At 40.1% G+C, this 18890-nt stretch overlaps 1 protein-coding gene across 5 annotated transcripts in view; it reads left to right on the top strand.

Moving 5' to 3' along the window:
- The window catches only part of Nckap5 (NCK associated protein 5), an 863608-nt gene that overhangs the window by 786920 nt on the left and 57798 nt on the right, over positions 1-18890 (top strand). For all 5 annotated transcript variants that reach the window (XM_047544852.1, XM_047544850.1, XM_047544849.1 and 2 more), the window contains 2 exons: positions 1491-1802; positions 4309-4445. In XM_047544852.1, the coding sequence (XP_047400808.1) occupies positions 1491-1802; positions 4309-4445 (449 nt within the window). The remainder of the gene's footprint in view (positions 1-1490; positions 1803-4308; positions 4446-18890) is intronic.

Below are 18890 nucleotides of genomic sequence, written 5' to 3'. Positions count from 1 at the left end.
GTTTTGGGAAATTGCCTGAATTCTACTCCCAGTAAAGAGGTTTTTGTTGTTGTTGTCATTTGTTTGTTTTGTTTTGTCCCACAGTGAAGAGGTTTTAAGGAAGAGGGTAGAGAAATGAGCACATTCTGAAGTTTGAACACTAATTGCTAAGTTTGGAGTAAGATTGTGAAAGATACTTAAGGATAAGCTATTAATCAGACATCTACTATCATATAGTAAATGTATGAAGCATTTTGTATATGTTATTATTTCACACATCCAGTTCTCTTACAGTGTGCTAGGTAGGCATCATTTAAATTGTAGGGATTCAGTAGTGAACATATTTTAATACAGCAATCCCATAAGGTTAAGGCAAGAAATTACACTGTCCGTTATTGGCAGAGACAACATCACAAGCCACTGTTCCATAAGGCACAAAAGAAAATTGTAGCAATTGCACTTTTAATGCAAAGATTATATAGTAATCTATTTTATTCCCCATCAGGCCTATCACAGTGCTGAGTTTTACCTCTTATCCAGTGATAGACTTATAAGGTGAAACTAAGGAAGTTTCACTCCAAGATTTTAGTGTTTGAGTGAAGATTGTCTGAATGACATGGAGATTTTAGAAGCTGACTCATTGGCTAAACCACATCACCACATTACCTTCTCAGAAATTAAATATGTGATAATTTTTTCAGAAATCTTTATATGAAAATGTTTGAAGATGAAACATAATTAACAGAAGGTATCACATATGTGTAGATTCAACTTAATTTGCTGTAGAGAATAGTAGGATCCTTGGGATGGTGAGATCCCAAGAGTACTAAGGAGTTTTGTCACTGCCTCCAGTGAGAATGAAAGACAGAAAGTGGCTCTATTGTCTTCTCCATGATACTTCAAGTGGGCATTTGGTGGGATGAAGCCCACAGGGTGGGTGATGTTGTGATGGGTAAGGTACCCTTTGGAATGACCATTGTGGCATAATATCAATTATTTGCCTTACACTCCAATCAAAAAGTCAGAGATTGAGTCAGCTGCTGAATGGGGGATAATTCATGCAAGAGACACAAAATTACCTTTGTTAGGACACCACTTCAGTTTGTTATATGTGCTCATTACTCATTTTATTTCAGTTAATAAATTTACCTAATTGAAGTCACATGATTCCCGGATTGAATAAGGATAATCAAAAATAATTGTTGGCCTCTAATGACTGTTCCTTTTCTATTAAACCTCTAGAGAATAATCTAGGGCAAATGTGCACATGAAAATTACTGTATCAGCTGGCCTTCTTGCCTCATTTTGGGAAGGGAATAATTTCATGTTCCCTGAAAAATCTGTTTCAGGCATCTCGCTGGAAATCTACCATACTGTTTCCAAATGTTTATCATTTTTCTTACCAATTCTTATTCCTAGGTGTCCCCTTTCCCCCAGATGGTACCCAGATACCAACCATCTTTTTATCTTTTCCTGTGAGCCTTCTCTAAACTTCTCTTTCTCTGTCTCAGAATCAAACTGCCAGATGAGAACATTGGATAGTGGGATTGGAACCTTCCCACTCCCAGAGTCGGGAAATCGCTCAATGGGACGATACATATGCCCACCAGACTCTCCAGAGGAGCCTGACCCCCTCCTGTCTCTCCAGCCAGCTCCTTCTGCGGCTTCTTCCATCAGAGCCCAGACTCTTGAACGTGAAGTGCCTTCCTCCGCAGAAAGCCAATGCTCTACAAAGACGGCCATTGTTCATTCTGTATCGGACCCCGTCATGATGACCAGAGGTGTGCGACCTCAGAGCCGCCTTCCAAAACCAGCATCCTCAGGTATAATGCCAATCGCCTTTCAAGTGAGACGTTTCCTGCCCAAAGTGATGCACTTCCTGACAAAAATGGAAAACTGCCCACCTGGAGAGGAGAAAATCAATGACCTCTGCTTTGTGGAAAGGTGGATTTGTGAAAATCCTGCATGTCCTCAACCAAAATGTAAAACTGTGTTTGCATTGTTATCAACACATGGTATTATGTTAAGGAGTGCATACACATAAAAGGAAACAACCATGTAAGCACCAGTATATGAATACATAAATTGATTAAGGAAAAACACCATACAACATACTTTCATGAGATTTTATCCTATAAAACTTAACTGTGAATATAGACCAATTTAGGCCCAAGACATAAATGCAGCTGAAATGTTGTTTGCCCTCTAACCAGGAACCATATGTCTTCTGATGTATTCCTAGCCTGTTCACATATATTTATATGTTGAATTGTAAAAGACTTAGTTTGATGCATCAGCAATAGATTGTGCATTAACTGCAGAGGAAAGCAGCGAGCCTTCCCATTGAGAAGTACTATCCTTCGTTGCAGTCAATTGAAATAAGCTTTTATGATTAAAAGCAGGACCAGGTTAAGGGTCAAAGTTTTTTCATTGTTCCCTCAAGATTAAAAATATTTATTGCAGACCAGGATGACACTTAATAATTTTTAATGTCCATGGCTTCTGTTGCTCTGACGACATGCATAAGCATGTGAACTAGAGCTCTACATCGAACACTTTCATTTACGATGAGATGATTAGAAAGGAGCCCCGGGCCAGGATTATACTATGGGTTTCTGAGAAATTAGAAGAGAAGACTTTTAATTAAACATCTTTGAAGGAATGTGTTGAGCTATTTACATGGCTGAGTTCTTCCTTCATGTAGTAATACCAACTGCCAGGGATGTTTCATCACAGACTTCTGCTCATTCCAAGCCAAGGCTACAATCTTTAAAGACTGTAATGCATATTATTTTTGAAATAAGTGCATTGTTAATTAATGACACCACCTCCAGAGACTCAGGGGCGAAATCTTAGTTATAGATTATGTGCTTTATGCCTGAATGGTCACATGTGTGACCTCAATTCAGCAGCGGGCTGCTGAGTAGACGCCATGATTAAACACTGTCATTATAACAAATTGAATAGAAACCGCAAGCCTTGAATTGCTTCATAAGAAGGGGATAGGAAGGAGATTGTTCTGATCTTGCTGCTAATATTCACTGCACCAGGTTTCTAAGGTTTGTGTCTTAATTAAATTGTCATGAAGAGTTGTAAAAAGTAGTATATGGTAGAGAGCAAGGTGAACACACAAAGCAGGATATTTTTGGGTTGCTCATCCTGAAGTTTCCTGCCCACTGCATGACATCTATGATCCAGAGGCAGGGCTGGCTTTCCAATGACTCTTTTCTCAGTGGCCATTTATTATTCAGGTGAAAAATTAGGGAGTGGAGAGCTACATGGGACAAAAGGAAAATGGGATTAGACCTGCTTCTGAGCAGTCACTTCCTATTTAATCAATACATTTGAATCAGTTTTTCTCTTATCCCCATATCGAAAATGGAAGTTACTGTACCAATCTCACAGTGCTGATGAAAACACAATTACTTTGCTTCTCCTCACAAGCAAAATGCTGCGGAGAGGCTGTCACAGCATGTCCTGCTGATAATCGTTGAAGTTGGAGGATAATAACAGCGATTCTCCTTTCTGGCATGACAAAGGAATACACTCCACAGGTTAATCTGCTGTTATGGGTAATGGAGAAACCTCTTAAAACCATTCTCTGCTAATTACACCCTTGCTACTCAAAGTGTGGTCCATGGACCGGTATTGTTGGCATCACCAGGGAGCTCATCAGAAAGTTGATGCTCAGAACCCACCCCACACCTAACGAATCAGCACCTGCAAATTTAACAAAAACTCAACTAATGTGTGTGCACATTAAACCCATTAAAACTTGAGAAGTACTGCTCTGAAAGATCTTTAAGGGCCTCTGAGCAAAGTTTCCCAGACCACATTATTCAAAATGACCTTAATAGGTATTCCAGGAAAATAAGGGTTTCCTGCTCAATTATATTTGGGCAAGGCTGCAAATTTGAATCCTTTCTTTGAAAGCTATGACAATACCCATTAGTATAGTAAAGGCTTTGAAAAGTTCTCCAAAATCTGTTATTTGATTAATAGGATTATTTGAGGGATAAGCTCAATGTCTCCAAAATGTTTTGTCTGCTGAACCTTTCCACTATGAAGAATCTCTTCGTTTTATAGAAAACTTTGAGTCCAAGGACAGCTTGTCTTAAGGTCTCCAAGGTGAGCATTCTCCATGGATTACATACACATGAATATGCAGATATTTTGAGTAGCACAAACTTGTAGAGGAAGAATGGCAGGAGACCCAGACTCCACTGTATCCAGACCTTTTAATTATGTCTGAATGTCTGTCCTTGCTCCCTAAACTTGTAAAAGGTTGATGAAAGCTGCTTGTGATTTAATATCCTTATCCTCATTTAGGAAGAAGCAGTTTCCAAAAGCAGAATGAAGCAGAGCCAACACATCAGACTTGCTCATCATTCAAATATGCTGAAGACACCATGGCAGGCCAGCTACTTCCAGGCTGGGGAAGTGAGGATGCTGCCAATGAGACTCAGGTAAGGGGTTGACCAAAGAAAGGGTGCTTCCCACCTTGTGAAAAGTGAACTCCTTAAACACTTTAATGATAGAAGTAATTTTCAATCAAATTTGTTGTTGGCTTATTGAGTGTAAGCCAAGATCTAAGACTCAGCCTTCTCCCTGAATTTTAAGGAACACTGTGGGTTCTTTGCACACATTATTTTTGAAGAATTCAAGATGGCATCTAATGTGCACCCAGATTCTTGGTGCATGTGTGCTCACCCCTGGTCTGACATTATGGAATAAGCATTCACTCTCCGAACCTACTAGGGTATTATTTGGAATGTTCTCCTTTTTTCATTATCTCAGTCGTTACTTTGAACTTCACCTTGTGTCTATAAAACAGGGAAAGTAGGTATAATTGTATTCCTTTTTGAGATTAAGAAATCAAACAGGGTCAGTGATACCTGTGTTTCTCCAGTCCCCATCATTTTGCAAAGTGTTCTATATCCACCAGAGGTGGGAGACTCAGGCCTCCTAACATATGATTGGATCCAGGGGCATTCGTAGCTCTGGGAGTCTTTGTTCTTCCCTCGGGGTTGCTTGGTATTCCCCCCCGTTTACCCTTCCAAATGGGTACTTTGGCTATGTCCAGCCTGTTCACAATTTCTCAGCTCATACTCCGGCTGTCCCACTGCAGGGTCTTTAGTAGTGCCTAGCAGTGAGAAGGGTGGAGAAAGAACTTGTGGATCAATTACCCGAGCTTCCCAGCCCTTCCTTGACCCTTCCCACTTCTGCTGCCTTTGGCTCTTCCAATTCCAGCATCAAGAGAGTCTTATTATATTGTTGCTAGAGTTCCTGCCTAACTATGATGAGAAACTGCCAAGATTTGCCCATATCTGAGATCTCCCACACCAGTGTGACTGAGCCTTCTCTCAGTATTGAGCACTCGGTATGGGACTAAGAGATGGACAAGTAGCAGGAAGAGATTTTCTAGACTCACAGCCTCAACGTACAGCAGCGGTCACCAACTCCAGAGACATGCTGGACCACGTTTGGGGTCCAAGGGCAAGTCAGTATGGATTAGAGCCTGGAACTGAACCCTCTGAATTTTTTGTCTAGGTATCAGATGGCTGACTCCATACAAATTGGCTCCATAAGAGTTGGCTGCAAGTTATGCACAAAACTGCTAGGGTTCCCAAAGGTTACCTTCCTTTTGGTGGTGGAAGAAAGGACTCCTGATTCAGTGGTTCACAAACTCAAGCTGATCAGAATCACCTGGAGGACCATGTGTCCTGCTGCCCCCACCTGTGCCCAGCATCTGATTTGATATATGTGAAGTGTGACTCGGGCATTTCTAATGCATTCCCAGGTGCTGCTTCAGCTACTGCCTGTCCACAGAACAGATTTAGCAAAGCATTGCCACCACTGTTGTTGCAAAGGACTCTGTTCTTGCTTTGGGAACTGGAAAATTGGGAATAGCATAAAAGATACTAAGAGTTGGAGGAAGAAACAAGTACAGAGCCAACAATTGGTGGCAATGGCAAAGGGGTTTGAGTAATTCCAAGAAAGTAAAAATAAAGTTACTGAGTGATGGTCCAGAGAGGATCTCTGCCCTCTATATGTCTTGGCCATGCACTGCTCACACAGTGTGCATATCCACCAGGACAGACACCTATCAGAGTCCTCTTCCTCCTTGTCCTGCATTTGCTTTGCCTACTGGCAATCCTGCCTTGACTTATAAGAGTCACCACTGTGGCTTAGAGGGAACTTAGAACCCTGCTTCACTGACTGTCAGGTATGGAAAGTTGGAATCAAGATTTAACTTTATATTCCTCATACCCAACTCAGTGCCTGGTTCGGTTAGTGTTTATTGAATGAAGGGATGAAGGAATGTCTCATCTTATCCAGAAAGTATTCCTGGAGTCTTTTTGTAACTCCAGATACAGGGTCCCCTGGGAACCACAGCCAGTAAACTCGTCATCATTCATGGACATCATTCCTGTCAGATAGCCAGTATCTTCAGTATTGAGCTCTGCACCCCTATAACCTAGCACACAGATTGGCACAAGGTTGGCACTTAATAAAAGCCTGTTGAATGAGAGACCGAATGAGTAAATGATGGAAGGAATACAAGAAAGAATGAATGCTTGAATTTGTAACCCCCATCAAGAGAGCTCATATCCCAAAATGTGTTGTTGTAATTCCTAACCAAATGACATCCTCCCAGACAAACTTAGGGACCCATTCCTGAACTGTCTCCAGGATAGGTGAGGAATAATAGGCCTCTATGGATCAGTCTACAAATGAAAGAGGGTTCCCAATACCCCTGACTCAACCCACAGCAGTTGTAATACTGGATCCAGTATTGTACTTGTGTGCACACAGGGGTGGGGGGAAGCCACTATTCCTACAGTATCAACCATTTCAGCAATTGCTGAACACAGTATCACTGCCACACTCATGACATCCTGGGAGTCCAGGCTGTGTGCTTTGGAGTGAGAATGAGCAAATTAGACTGAGTCCCTCAAACCTAAACTATCTGCGGATTGGATTAGAGAATTATATAGAGTGAGTACTTGCTTTCCTTCCCAAGGTTTACCTTCTTTTGGGGGGTGAAATAAAGTTATGACTTAGGCAATCATTTATTCTTTGGTTCCCATGGCTCATGTTTTTAGTACTTTTTGATACTTAACCATCCATGATGAGATTGGTTAACTAAATAAGCTATTAGGCTTGAAACAGTAGCTCCTAATAGGTACTTGAGAAAAATAAGATCCTACAGAGAAGTGTACAAAATTCAGAGTGAGTGACGATTGGGACCTGCCTAAGCCTGGGACAATGGCAAAGTACCTTGCATGACCTCATTATTGCAGCCCCACTTCTGCAGACTTGGTAATTAAATATACTGCAGCAGCTCCATGGGATCCAGGAAAACCAGCAAACCTGAATTGTTCTTGCGTAGAGGGTGGGCTGGGCCATGGAAATGGAATTGTGCCATAGAGGTGTTCAAATAGGACCTCTGCCCCAGTTTGATTTGTGTGAATGATCTTATCAGTCTCATATTGCTCATTTAGGACAATGGGTACATGTTCTGTCAGCAGTAGCAGTTTGGTGACAGTGACCCATACTATGAAAATAGTGCTTTGCGCTGCAAGGGAATAATTAGGGAAGGTGGTGCTGAGAGCCATCCAGGTAACATACCTGAGTACCCCAGAAATTCAGGCTTCTCTCTCTGGGAAGCTGCTGACTATACCTTTCAGCCCCCATCCACCTTGATTTTACATTTTAGCTCTGTGTCTCTCTCGAGATCTAATTTTCTGGTATGTACAGCAGACTGTCTGTGTGCATCAATTTGTTTCCTGGTATCATCTTCATGACATTGTGGTGCAATCTGTAAGGATTTTATTTCCAGATCTTATACCTCTAAAACCTCTTCCAATTGAGTTATCTCAACAACAAAGAATGACTATAGAGATAACTTTGTTCTTAATTACATACTTTGGCAAGTTGAATCGTCCAGTGAGCCATGGATGGAGTTTCTCAGTCTCTTTGCTAACATCCTGTTGCATAACTCCAGACTTGTTAGCTGGACCATTATGAACAGTTCTATTCATGAGGTTCAAGCTTCCTCTCTGTTTTCTTTGAGTTAAAACTGGCAGCAGAAAAATTATTATCCCTCCACATTTAAAAATGTGTTTATTAAGATGGCATAGTCATATATATGAGGACAAATGACCCCCTAACACAAATGTGGTCTTGAGTTTGCTTTTCTTCTAATCTCTTCTGGGTTGTCAGAAATATTTTAATGATCCAATGAAGAATCATTCTTTTCCTATTAATCAACTCCTCAAATACTAATTTGAAGATTATATGATGAAATCATGATTTTCCTTTTTCAAACAAGACTGATGTGTTGCTTTAGGGAAAAACATAATCTAGCAACCCTGTGTCTTTCCAGTTTTTAGAGATTCTTGGCATTCGTATGTGAGGGATGGGGGTAAGACTGACATACAAGAATAGCCCAATATTTGGCTCTCTCACTTTGTTCCTTGCTTCTTACGAGTCATCAGAGAAACAGAACCACTGGTTGAATCACACAAAGGTTTAATGTCTTAGTCTGTTTCCTATTGCTATAACAAAATAATGAAGGCTACATAATTTCTAAAGAAAAAAGTTGATTTATCTCATAGTTCTAAAGTTCAAGAGCATGGCACCAGCATGCTTCTGGTGAGGGCCTCATAGTAGAAGCAGAAAGGTAACAGACATGTGCATAAGAGAGAAAGGCTGAAAAAGGAGCTGATTCACTTTTTAACAACCTGCTCTCATGAGATCTAATATATTCCCTCAAGAACTAAAGATCCTTCAGGACACCAATGCCTCTTAAAGGCCCAAACTGGAATGATAGTTGAGTGAAACAGATATTATTGCTTCATGTACATATATGACTGCATGACCATTGTGATCCTACAATATGTATAATCAGAAAAATGAGATTATACTTCATTTATGTATGATTGATTGATCAGAAGGTACAAATGCATTCTACTGTCATGTACAACAAATTAGAACAAAAAAAGTGTAAAAATTTCTGAAAAAGGTCCTACCCACTCTCAACACTCTTACATTGGAAACAAGTTTCAAAATGGGTTTCAGTAGGGATGAACCATATTCAAACCACAGCATTTACCAGAGAAAAGGTGGTGAATACTCCTGAAATGTTAGTCAGTCATGCTGTTGGCTTTCTGTGGTTCATCAATGCTCCTTAGTTGTGAGAGATAAAGGAAAGGGGAGCTTGCTGTTACAAGCTTTCTCCATGGGGACACCTAGGACCATACCAACTTCCACTCCAGGCTCTTCTCTTGAGCCCATTGTGTTCCACAGTGAATGACCTCCCTACCCCTCAGTCACCCATTCAAGAAAGATTTTCCAGACCCTTCCAGTCCTAATTAATTTGTTGCTGACCAAATATTTGTTAAGGACTCTTAGAACCAGCTTTTCAGATGTAAGTAGACAAAGATCCCTGCCAGACAGTAGTCAGTAGATATAACAAATAGTATGTGTATACAGTTTGTTCAAAGGAGAAAAGTACAATGGAAAAGACAGAGTAAAGCAGAGTGAGGAGTAACAGGAAAGCTGAGGATGGGGAAATGCTAAAACTGCAATGGAAGTATCAGAGCAGGCATTAGTGAGATGCAACTTTGGAGCAGGGCTGATGGAGGAGAAGGGATGAGCCACCAGGGTATCTGGAGAAGAGCATTCCCACAAAAGGAACAGCCAGTGCCCAAACCAGCAGCAGAAGGAGGGGACAGCTGTGCCTGTAGCAAGCAGAACAAGCCAGACAACAGACAAGATGAGTTCAGGTGGGTAGGGGGACCAGAAATCGTGGAACTTTCTCATCTGGGAGATACACACAAGAACTCTGGACATCTGGACATCTTTGAACATAAGAATGGTGTGAGCTGAGATGTTTTAAAAGGATCCCTCTGCCTTATGGTGGAGACAGAAAGAAAGATCAACTAAGGGGTAGTTAGAGTTGTCCAGGCAGGGACTTTAGTGACTTGAACCAGACTTGGTGCAGTCTGGAGTGAGAGGAGCTGACTGATAAGAGCTCACTGCAGTGATGGAAACATTCTGTGTCTACCCTGGCTAGTACACACATGAAACATCACCTCTGTGAATAAGAAACTGTTTTTTAAAATTTAATTTCTCTCCAGTTTTCCCAAGAATTCCTATTTGAACCATTTCTTATTGCTCTCGAATTTTTTACTTTTAATTTAGTTTAAATATAAATAATAATCTGGTTTAATTTAAATATAAATAGTTACATGGAGCTCATTGCACAGGGCCCAAGCATAGCCTGGTTCCTGATCTAATTAAGAATTCAACAGTTTTGAGTGTCGGAATGGAGGTGGCAGCAAAAGAACAGGTGAATCAAGAATGACTCCCAGGATTGGATCCTGAAAAGGTCAGAGTTACTGGAGACTAACATAGAGAAGGCTGAGGATAGGGTTTGGAAGCTGATGCAGACTTCCATTTAGACAAGGTAAGTTCCAGGTGCATGAAGTGTGCAAGTGGAGGTGGTGAATGCAGTTGACTGGTGAGTCTGGAGTTCAGCAGACCAGGTCAGGCTGGACACATGAATTTGATTGTCATCAGCATGCAGAAAGCATTTATAACCTTGGGATGAAACGAGATAAGGAGGAATGAGAGAGTAGATGGAGAGAGAGCCATGTCCTCCCATCTCAGAGGTCAGGAAGAAGGGAGGACCCAGCAAAGGAGACTGAGCAGGAGCAGTAGTGAGGGAGAAGAGCTGGGGAAGTGTGGTATCTTAGGAGCCAAGTGAACAAAATGCAGTCAGCCTTCCATCTGCATCCACAGATTCAACCAATCATGGATTGAAAATATTTGGGAAACATTACATCTGTACTGAACATATACAGATTTTTCCTTCTGTTGCTATTCCCTGAACAATACTATATAACAACTATTTACATAGCATTACATTGTATTATGTATTATAAGTCATCTAGAGAAGATGTAAAGTATACAGGAGGATGTGCATAGGTAGTAATCAAATACTATGCCATTTATATAAAGGTCTTGAGCATCCACTAGGGGTCTTGGAATCAATCTCCAGCAGATACCAAGGGACAATTTTATGTCAAGGAGTTGCATGATTCTCTATGATGCTTGTTACTAAAAAGAGGGACACAGTCATCAGATTTGATCCTCTCAGTCTGGCCCTAGTGTCCCAGTGGATGTGGAAAAAAGAAATAGAAATGAAGGATACTGGATGATCTGAAGGCAATTTGAAAATGTCCTGGGAAAGGATTCAGATCAAGACAAATTCTCTGAGTTCAATTGAGAGAGTATGTGGGTCTGAAAGATCTTGCCTGAGGGTTTGGATTTTAACATGGCTTGTTAAAATGAGCAGTGCAGAGCAGTAAAGAAGCAGCATTAGGTTATGACTATGGGTCCAGGTGAAGGGAAAACATTTTCCATGAACTACTTTTTAATCTCTCTGCAAAATGGAGTGAATTTCCAGCCTGAATTTTTTTCTTTATATATTCACCTTGCTCATGACTTTTCTTTCCAACCACAGCACCCTCACCCTTTGAAAGGAGCAGGCTTGTTTTATTATAGTACTTTAACTTTGGGGTAAATATAACTTTCTGGGAGAAGGTGCTGAGGTCCTCTGAGCTGTACAACTAGCAAGACAGTCCTGCCCTCCACCATGATGCTTGCTCTCTGCCTTTAAAAGTGGACTTGTGACTGGAGAACTGTCAATTACACACCCTAAAAAGCCAGGCCCATTGCCCTGGCTGATGCTGGTGCTGCCAGAAAGGGAGAATGTTGTATGCAGACAGCTAGTACAGCTGTGGGTATGCAATGGGTTCTAACAATCCCCTAGGAAGGGACACGCAGGGTAGACATAGCATCAATAACTTTCTAAATGCTGGCAAAAGTGATAAAAAAATTAAAAATAGAAACAAATGAGAAATGAAAGGAGTATATGCCTTTTTTATTGTAAACAAATGGGATACATGTTGTTTCTCTGTACATGGAGTAAAGGCATACCATTTGTGTAATCATAAATTTACATAGGGTAATGTTGTTTGACTCATTCTGTTATTTTTTCCCTTCCCCCCACCCTTCTCACCCCCCTTTTCCCTCTACACAGTCCTTCCTTCCTCCATTCTTGCCCCCCTCCCTAACGCTAACACTAAACCTAACCCTAACCCTAACACTAACCCCTCCCACCCCCCATTATGTGTCATCATCTGCTTGTCAACGAGATCATTCGTCCTTTGGTATTTGAGATTGGCTTATCTAACTTAGCATGATATTCTCCAAATTCATCCATTTGCCTGCAAAAGCCATCATTTTATTATTCTTTATGGTGGAGTAATATTCCATTATATATATATGCCACAGTTGCTTTATCCATTCATCAGATGAAGGATATCTAGGTTGGTTCCACAATCTGGCTATTGTGAATTGAGCAGCTATGAACATTGATGTGTCTGTATCTCTGTAGTATGCTGATTTTAAGTCCTTTGGGTATAGGCCAAGGAGTGGGATAGCTGGGTCAAATGGTGGTTCCATTCCAAGCTTTCTGAGGAATCTCCATACTGCTTTCCAGAGTGGCTGCACTAATTTGCAACCCCACCAGCAATGTATGAGTGTACCTTTTTCCCCACATCCTCGCCAACACCTATTGTTGCTTGTATTCTTGATAATCGCCATTCTAATTGGGGTAAGATGGAATCTTAGGGTAGTTTTGATTTGCATTTCTCTTATTACTAGAGATGTTGAACATTTTTTCATATATTTGTTGACTGCTTATAGATCTTCTGTGAAGTATCTGTTCATTTCCTTAGCCCATTTGTTGACTGGATTATTTGTATTCTTGGTGTAGAGTTTTTTGAGTTCTTCATAGATTCTGGAGATTAGTGCTCTATCTGAAGTATGAGTGGCAAAGATTTTCTCCCACTCTGTAGGCTCTCTCTTCACATTACTGACAGTTTCCTTTGCTGAGAGAAAGCTATTTAGTTTGAATCTATCCCAGCTGTTGATTCTTGCTTTTATTTCTTGTGCTATGGGAGTCCTGTTAAGGAAGTCTGATCCTAAGCAGACATGTTGAAGATTTGGACCTACTTTTTCTTCTATAAGATGAAGCGTCTCTGGTCTGATTCTGAGGTCCTTGATTCATTTTGAGTTGAGTTTTGTGCAGCATGAGAATAGGGATTTAATTTCATTCTGTTACATATGGATTTCCAGTTTTCCCAGCACCATTTGTTGAAGAGGCTATCTTTTCTCCATTGCATATTTTTGGAACCTTTGTATAGTATGAGAAAATTGTATTTATTTGGGTTTGTGTCCATGTCCTCTATTCTGTACCATTGATCTACCTGTCTATTTTGGTACCAATACCATGCCGTTTTTGTTACTATTGCTTTGTAGTAGAGTTGAAGATCTGGTATTGCAATACCCCCTGCTTCACTCTTTCTGCAAAGGATTGCTTTAGCTATTCTGGGTTTCTTATTCTTCCAGATGAATTTCATAATTGCTTGCTCTATTTCTGCAAGGTACGTCATTGGGATTTTAATTGGAATTGCATTCAATCTGTATAGCACTTTTGGTAGTATGACCATTTTGACAATATTAATTCTTCCTATCCAAGAACATGGGAGATCTTTCCATCTTCTAAGGTTTTCGTGAATTTCTTTCTTTAGTGTTCTGTAGTTCTCATTGTAGAGGTCTTTCACCTCTTTTGTTAAGATTGATTCCCAAGTATTTTATTTTTTTCGAGGCTACTTGTGAATGGGGTAGTTTTCCTAACTTTTTTTTCTGAAGATTCATCACTTATGTATAAAAATGCATTGGATTTATGAGCATTGATCTTGTAACCTGCTACTTTACTGAATTCACTTATGAGTTCTAAAAGTTTTCTGGTGGAATTTCCAGGTTCCTCTAAATATATAATCATGTCATCAGCGAACAGGGATAGTTTGAGTTCTTCTTTTCCTTTTCGTATCCCTTTAATTTCTTTGGTCTGTCTAATTGCTCTGGCTAGAGTTTGAAGGACAATGTTGAACAGAAGTGGTGAAAGAGGGCATCCATGCCTTGTTCCAGTTTTTAGGGGGAAATGCTTTCAGTTTTTCACCATTTAGAATGATATTGGCCATGGGCTTAGCGTAGATGGCCTTTACAATGTTAAGGAAAGTTTCCACTATCCCTATTTTTTCTAGTGTTTTGAGCATGAAGGGATGCTGTATTTTATCGAATGCTTTTTCTGCATCTATCAAAATAATCATGTGATTCTTAACTTTAAGACTGTTTATATGGTGAATGACATTTATTGATTTTCGGATGTTGAACCAACCTTGCATCCCTCGGATAAAACCCACTTGATTGTAGTGCACTATCTTTTTAATATATTTTTGTATGCGATTTACTAAAATTGTGTTGAGAATTTTTGCGCCAAATTCATTAAGGATATTGGTCTGAAATTTTCTTTCCTCGATGTGTCTCTGTCTGGTTTAGGTATCAGGGTGATATTGGCTTCATAGAATGAGTTTGGGAGGGTTCCCTCCTCTTCTATTTCATGGAATACTTTGAGGAGTATTGGAATGAATTCTTTAAAGGTTTTGTAGAATTCGGCTGAGAACCCATCTGGTCCCGGACTTTTCTTTGTTGCTAGACTCTTGATGACCTCTTCTATTTCATTGCTTGAAATTGATTTATTTAAGTTGTGTATGTCCTCCTGGTTCAGTTAGGTAATTCATATGTCTCTAGAAACTTGTTGATGTCTTCGAGGATTTCTGTTTTGTTGGAATATAGATTTTCAAAACAGCTTCTAATTATGTTTTGTATTTCACTCATGTCTGTAGTGATATTCCTTGTTTATTTGAATTTTAGTAATTTGAGTTTTCTCTCTCTTTCTCTTTAGTGTGGCTAAGGGTTTATTAATTTTGTTTATTTTTTCAAAGAACCAACTATTTATTTTGTTAATTTTTCTGAATGTTTCTTTTGTTTCAATTTTATTGATTTCTGCTCTGATTTTAACTATTTCCTGTCTTCTACTACTTTGGGTGTTGGTCTGCTCTTCTTTTTCTAGGGTTTTGAGCTGCAGTGTTAAGACGTTTATTTGTTGATTTTTACTTCTTTTGTTGAATGCGCTCCATGAAATGAATCTTCCTCTAAGTACTGTTTACATAGTGTCCCAGAGATTTTGATATGATGTGTCTTTGTTCTCGTTTACTTCTAAGAATTTTTTTATTTCCCTCCAGATGTCTTCTGTTATCCATTCATCATATAATAGCATATTATTTAATCTCCAAGTATTGGAGAAGTTTCTCTTTTTTATTCTGTCACTTAATTCTAATTTCAATCCATTATAATCTGACAGAATATAAGGTAGTATCTCTATCTTCTTGTATTTGCTAACAGTAGCTTTGTGGCATAAAATATGGTCTATTTTAGAGAAGGATCCATGTGCTGCTGAGAAGAAAGTGTATTTGTACTTTGTTGGATAGTATATTCTATATATGTCTGTTAAGTCTAAATTGTTGATTGTGTTATTGAGAGCTATGGTTTCTTTATTCAATTTTTGTTTGGAAGATCTATCCAGTGGTGAGAGAGGTGTGTTAAAATCACCTAGTATTATTATGTTGTGGTCTATTTGATTTCTGGAATTGAGAAGGATTTGTTTGACATACATGGATGAGCCAATGTTCGGGGCATAGATATTTATGATTGTTATGTCTTGCTTATTTATGCTTCCTTTAAGCAGCATGTAATGTCCTTCTTTATCCCTTCTGACTAGTTATGGCTTGAAGTACACATTATCTGAAATGAGGATGGATACACCAGCTTTTTTGCTGTGTCCATGTGCATGGTATGTTTTCCCCATCCTTTCATCTTTAGTCTGTGGGTATCTCTTTCTATGAGATGAGTCTCTTGCAGGCAGCATATTGTTGGATTTTTCTTTTTAATCTAATGCCAGTCTATGTCTTTTGATTGATGAGTTCAGGCCATTAACATTCAGGGTTATTATTGTGATATGATTTGTATTCCCAGTCATTTGACTCATTTTTGTTTTTTGACATGATTTGGTTTCTCCTTTATTTGGCTATTCCTTTAGGTTAGTTCCTCCTGTTGCTGATTTGCATCATTGTTTTTCATCTCTTCCTCATGGAATATTTTGCTGAGAATGTTCTGTAGTACCGGCTTTCTTTTTGTCAATTCTTTTAGCTTTTGTTTATCATGGAATATTTTATTTCGTCGTCAAATCTGAAAGTAAGTTTTGCTGGGTATAAGATTCTTGGTTGGCATCCATTTTCTTTCAGGGCTTGAAAAATGTTGTTCCAGGCCCTTCTAGCTTTTAGGGTCTGGATTGAAAAATTTGCTGATATTCTTATTGGTTTTCCCCTGAATGTAATTTGATTCTTTTCTCTCGCCGCCTTTAAAATTCTGTCTTTATTTTGTATGTTAGGTATTTTCATAATAATATGCCTTGGTGTGGGTCTGTTGTAGTTTTGTATATTTGGAGTCCTATAAGCCTCTTGTACCTGGTTTTCCATTTCATTCTTCAGATTTGGGAAATTTTCTGATATTATTTCATTGAATAGATTGTTCATTCCTTTGGTTTGTTTCTCTAAGCCTTCCTCAATCCCAATAATTCTTAAATTTGACCTTTTCATGATATCCCATAATTCTTGTAGATTCTGTTCATGATTTCTTACCATCTTCTCTGTTTGGTCAATTTTGTTTTCAAGATTAAATATTTTGTCTTCAATGTCTGAGTTTCTGTCTTCCAGGTATTCTATCCTATTGGTTATGCTTTCTATGGAGTATTTAACTTGGTTTATTGTTTCCTTCATTTCAAGGATTTCTGTTGTTTTTTTTTTTTTTTTTCGGTATCTCTAATTCTTTATTGAAATGATCTTTTGCTTCCTGTATTTGCTCTTTTAATTGTTGATTGGTGCCATCATTTAATGCCTACATTTGCTCTTTCATCTCTTCCTTCATTGCCTGAATTTGTTCTTTCATCTCCTCATTTGCTTCCCTGATTGTTTTAATTATGTACATTCTGAACTCCCTTTCTGACATTTCTTCTGCTGTGCTGTCATTGGGTTTTATTGATATAGTATTTATGTTTGTTTGGGACATTTTCTTCCCTTGTTTTCTCATATTGGTCAGATATCAGTGGAACTCTGAGATATTGCAGATTTCCTCTATTGGCTTATAGTGTCCCTGTAGATTTTCAGTATATCACCTCCCAGCCTTCAGTAGCCTGAAGTCTTGGAGGAAGTTGATAATGCAGTGCTTCTGAAGAAAGCTGCCCCTAGCCCGCTACTGGGTCCAGGGCTGGGGGCTGGTTCTGCGTGGTAATCCTCTCACTGGGCGGTCCTGCTTCTCGAAGCTGGCTATAGACAGGGCCTGCCCCCGCCTGAGGGAGCCAGGCTGATCAGGAAAGCCTCTCACTCCTGCCTTGGTCCCAGAAGCCGCCTGGGGGCTGGGGCCCGCTGCTGGGTTCAGGGCTTGGGGTTGGCTCTGTGCAGAAAAGCTCTCACTGGGCGAGCCTGCTCCTAGACGCTGGCTGTGGTTCATGCCTGCTGCCAGAGAGAGCAGGGTTGCTTGGGGAAGAATCTCGCTGCACTGCCCTGCTTCAAGAAGCTGCCCACTGTCCAGGTCTGCTGCCTGGGCCAAGATTCACCCAGTGGAAGAGACTCACCCCGCGGCTCTATGTTGGTCTGAATCTCTCAATACCTTCCCTTCTTGAATCCTGAGTTCTGGAGCGACAGGAGATGCAGTCACCCTCTAGTCTGCCATCTTGGATCCTCGGAGTATATGCCTTGAGTTGGGGTTTTATTTTACCAATTCACAGTTGTTCCTTGCTTTTATCACATGTGTCTAGGAAAGCTAGACTGGCTATCCTAACCCTAGCTCTTTAAGTAACAATGATTTGCAGTAGAAGTCTCCACCCTGAAGAATGGAATTTGCCAGTAGATCTTGAATCCTTACTGGATATTCCCTACTACAGTTGTGCTTTCTGGGACATGCCCTTCCTCTTGGTTCTCTGAAATTTCCCTTGGGCAGGGGGAGGACATTTGGTAGTGGCATTATGTCCTCCTTAGCTACCTGAACCCTCTGACCACCCCCTTCCATAAGAGCCTGTTCAGTTCCTGGCCACTCTCACTTCCAGTCACAATGTGGCTTAGGAGATGAACCTTAAAAACAGAGAGGTCTGTGAAACCATGCTCTGTTCCTTGGCTTCCCATTGCTTCTTTGCATCACACTGAATGTGGCAAAAAAAAAAAAAAAAAAAAAAAAACTTTCTAGAACCCTGCCTGTAGGCTCATAAAACACCAAAGTAAATGCACCTCTTTTCTTTCAAGGTTAGTTTCTTTAGCTTGATTTTGAAAAATGCTTGAAGAATCCAAGTTGTTAAGTGTAGAGCCAGCTCAGGAGCAGGATTTAGGAGCTGGGTAGGTGGCACATTGGGTGAGGGAATGGACAGAAGTAATTTGGTGGTTTTGTTTCCACAGAGCTACCCAGTCTAATTTGCCAAGCTAGGCAAAACAAATACTCCTGCTCCTTTCCTGCAGGCAAGGCCTTGAAAAAGCACAGAAGGGAACAGAGGAGGGAAGCTGAAGGAGAGAGCAAACCAGTGGCCAGATGGAGGCTGAAGGGAAGACTCAGTGGAATTATAGCCCTGAATCCAGTTCCTGGATGAAGGGAGCAGAGAGGGGAGTCTCATTCCTGGCTGAGCCCCCTGGATCTAGCTGGTTAAGACAAACTTACAGGGCAGCTTTTCAAACCAAAGACTAAGAAGGGTTGGGTCAGGGGTTAGATAATGAGTAGGAGGGTTATCATGAGTTTTCTGGGGTAGAAGTACACTTTTCTTAAGATGAAGAAATACCTTTCTTTAAACCTTATATGGCCCCTTTCCCATCTGGATCCAAAGTGGTTGG

The sequence above is a fragment of the Sciurus carolinensis genome, chromosome 3 (genome assembly GCF_902686445.1).
Source record: "Sciurus carolinensis chromosome 3, mSciCar1.2, whole genome shotgun sequence".
Classification (NCBI taxonomy): domain Eukaryota; kingdom Metazoa; phylum Chordata; class Mammalia; order Rodentia; family Sciuridae; genus Sciurus; species Sciurus carolinensis.
Note: the sequence above shows the minus strand (reverse complement) of the source record. Positions and strands in the feature narration are given on the sequence as shown.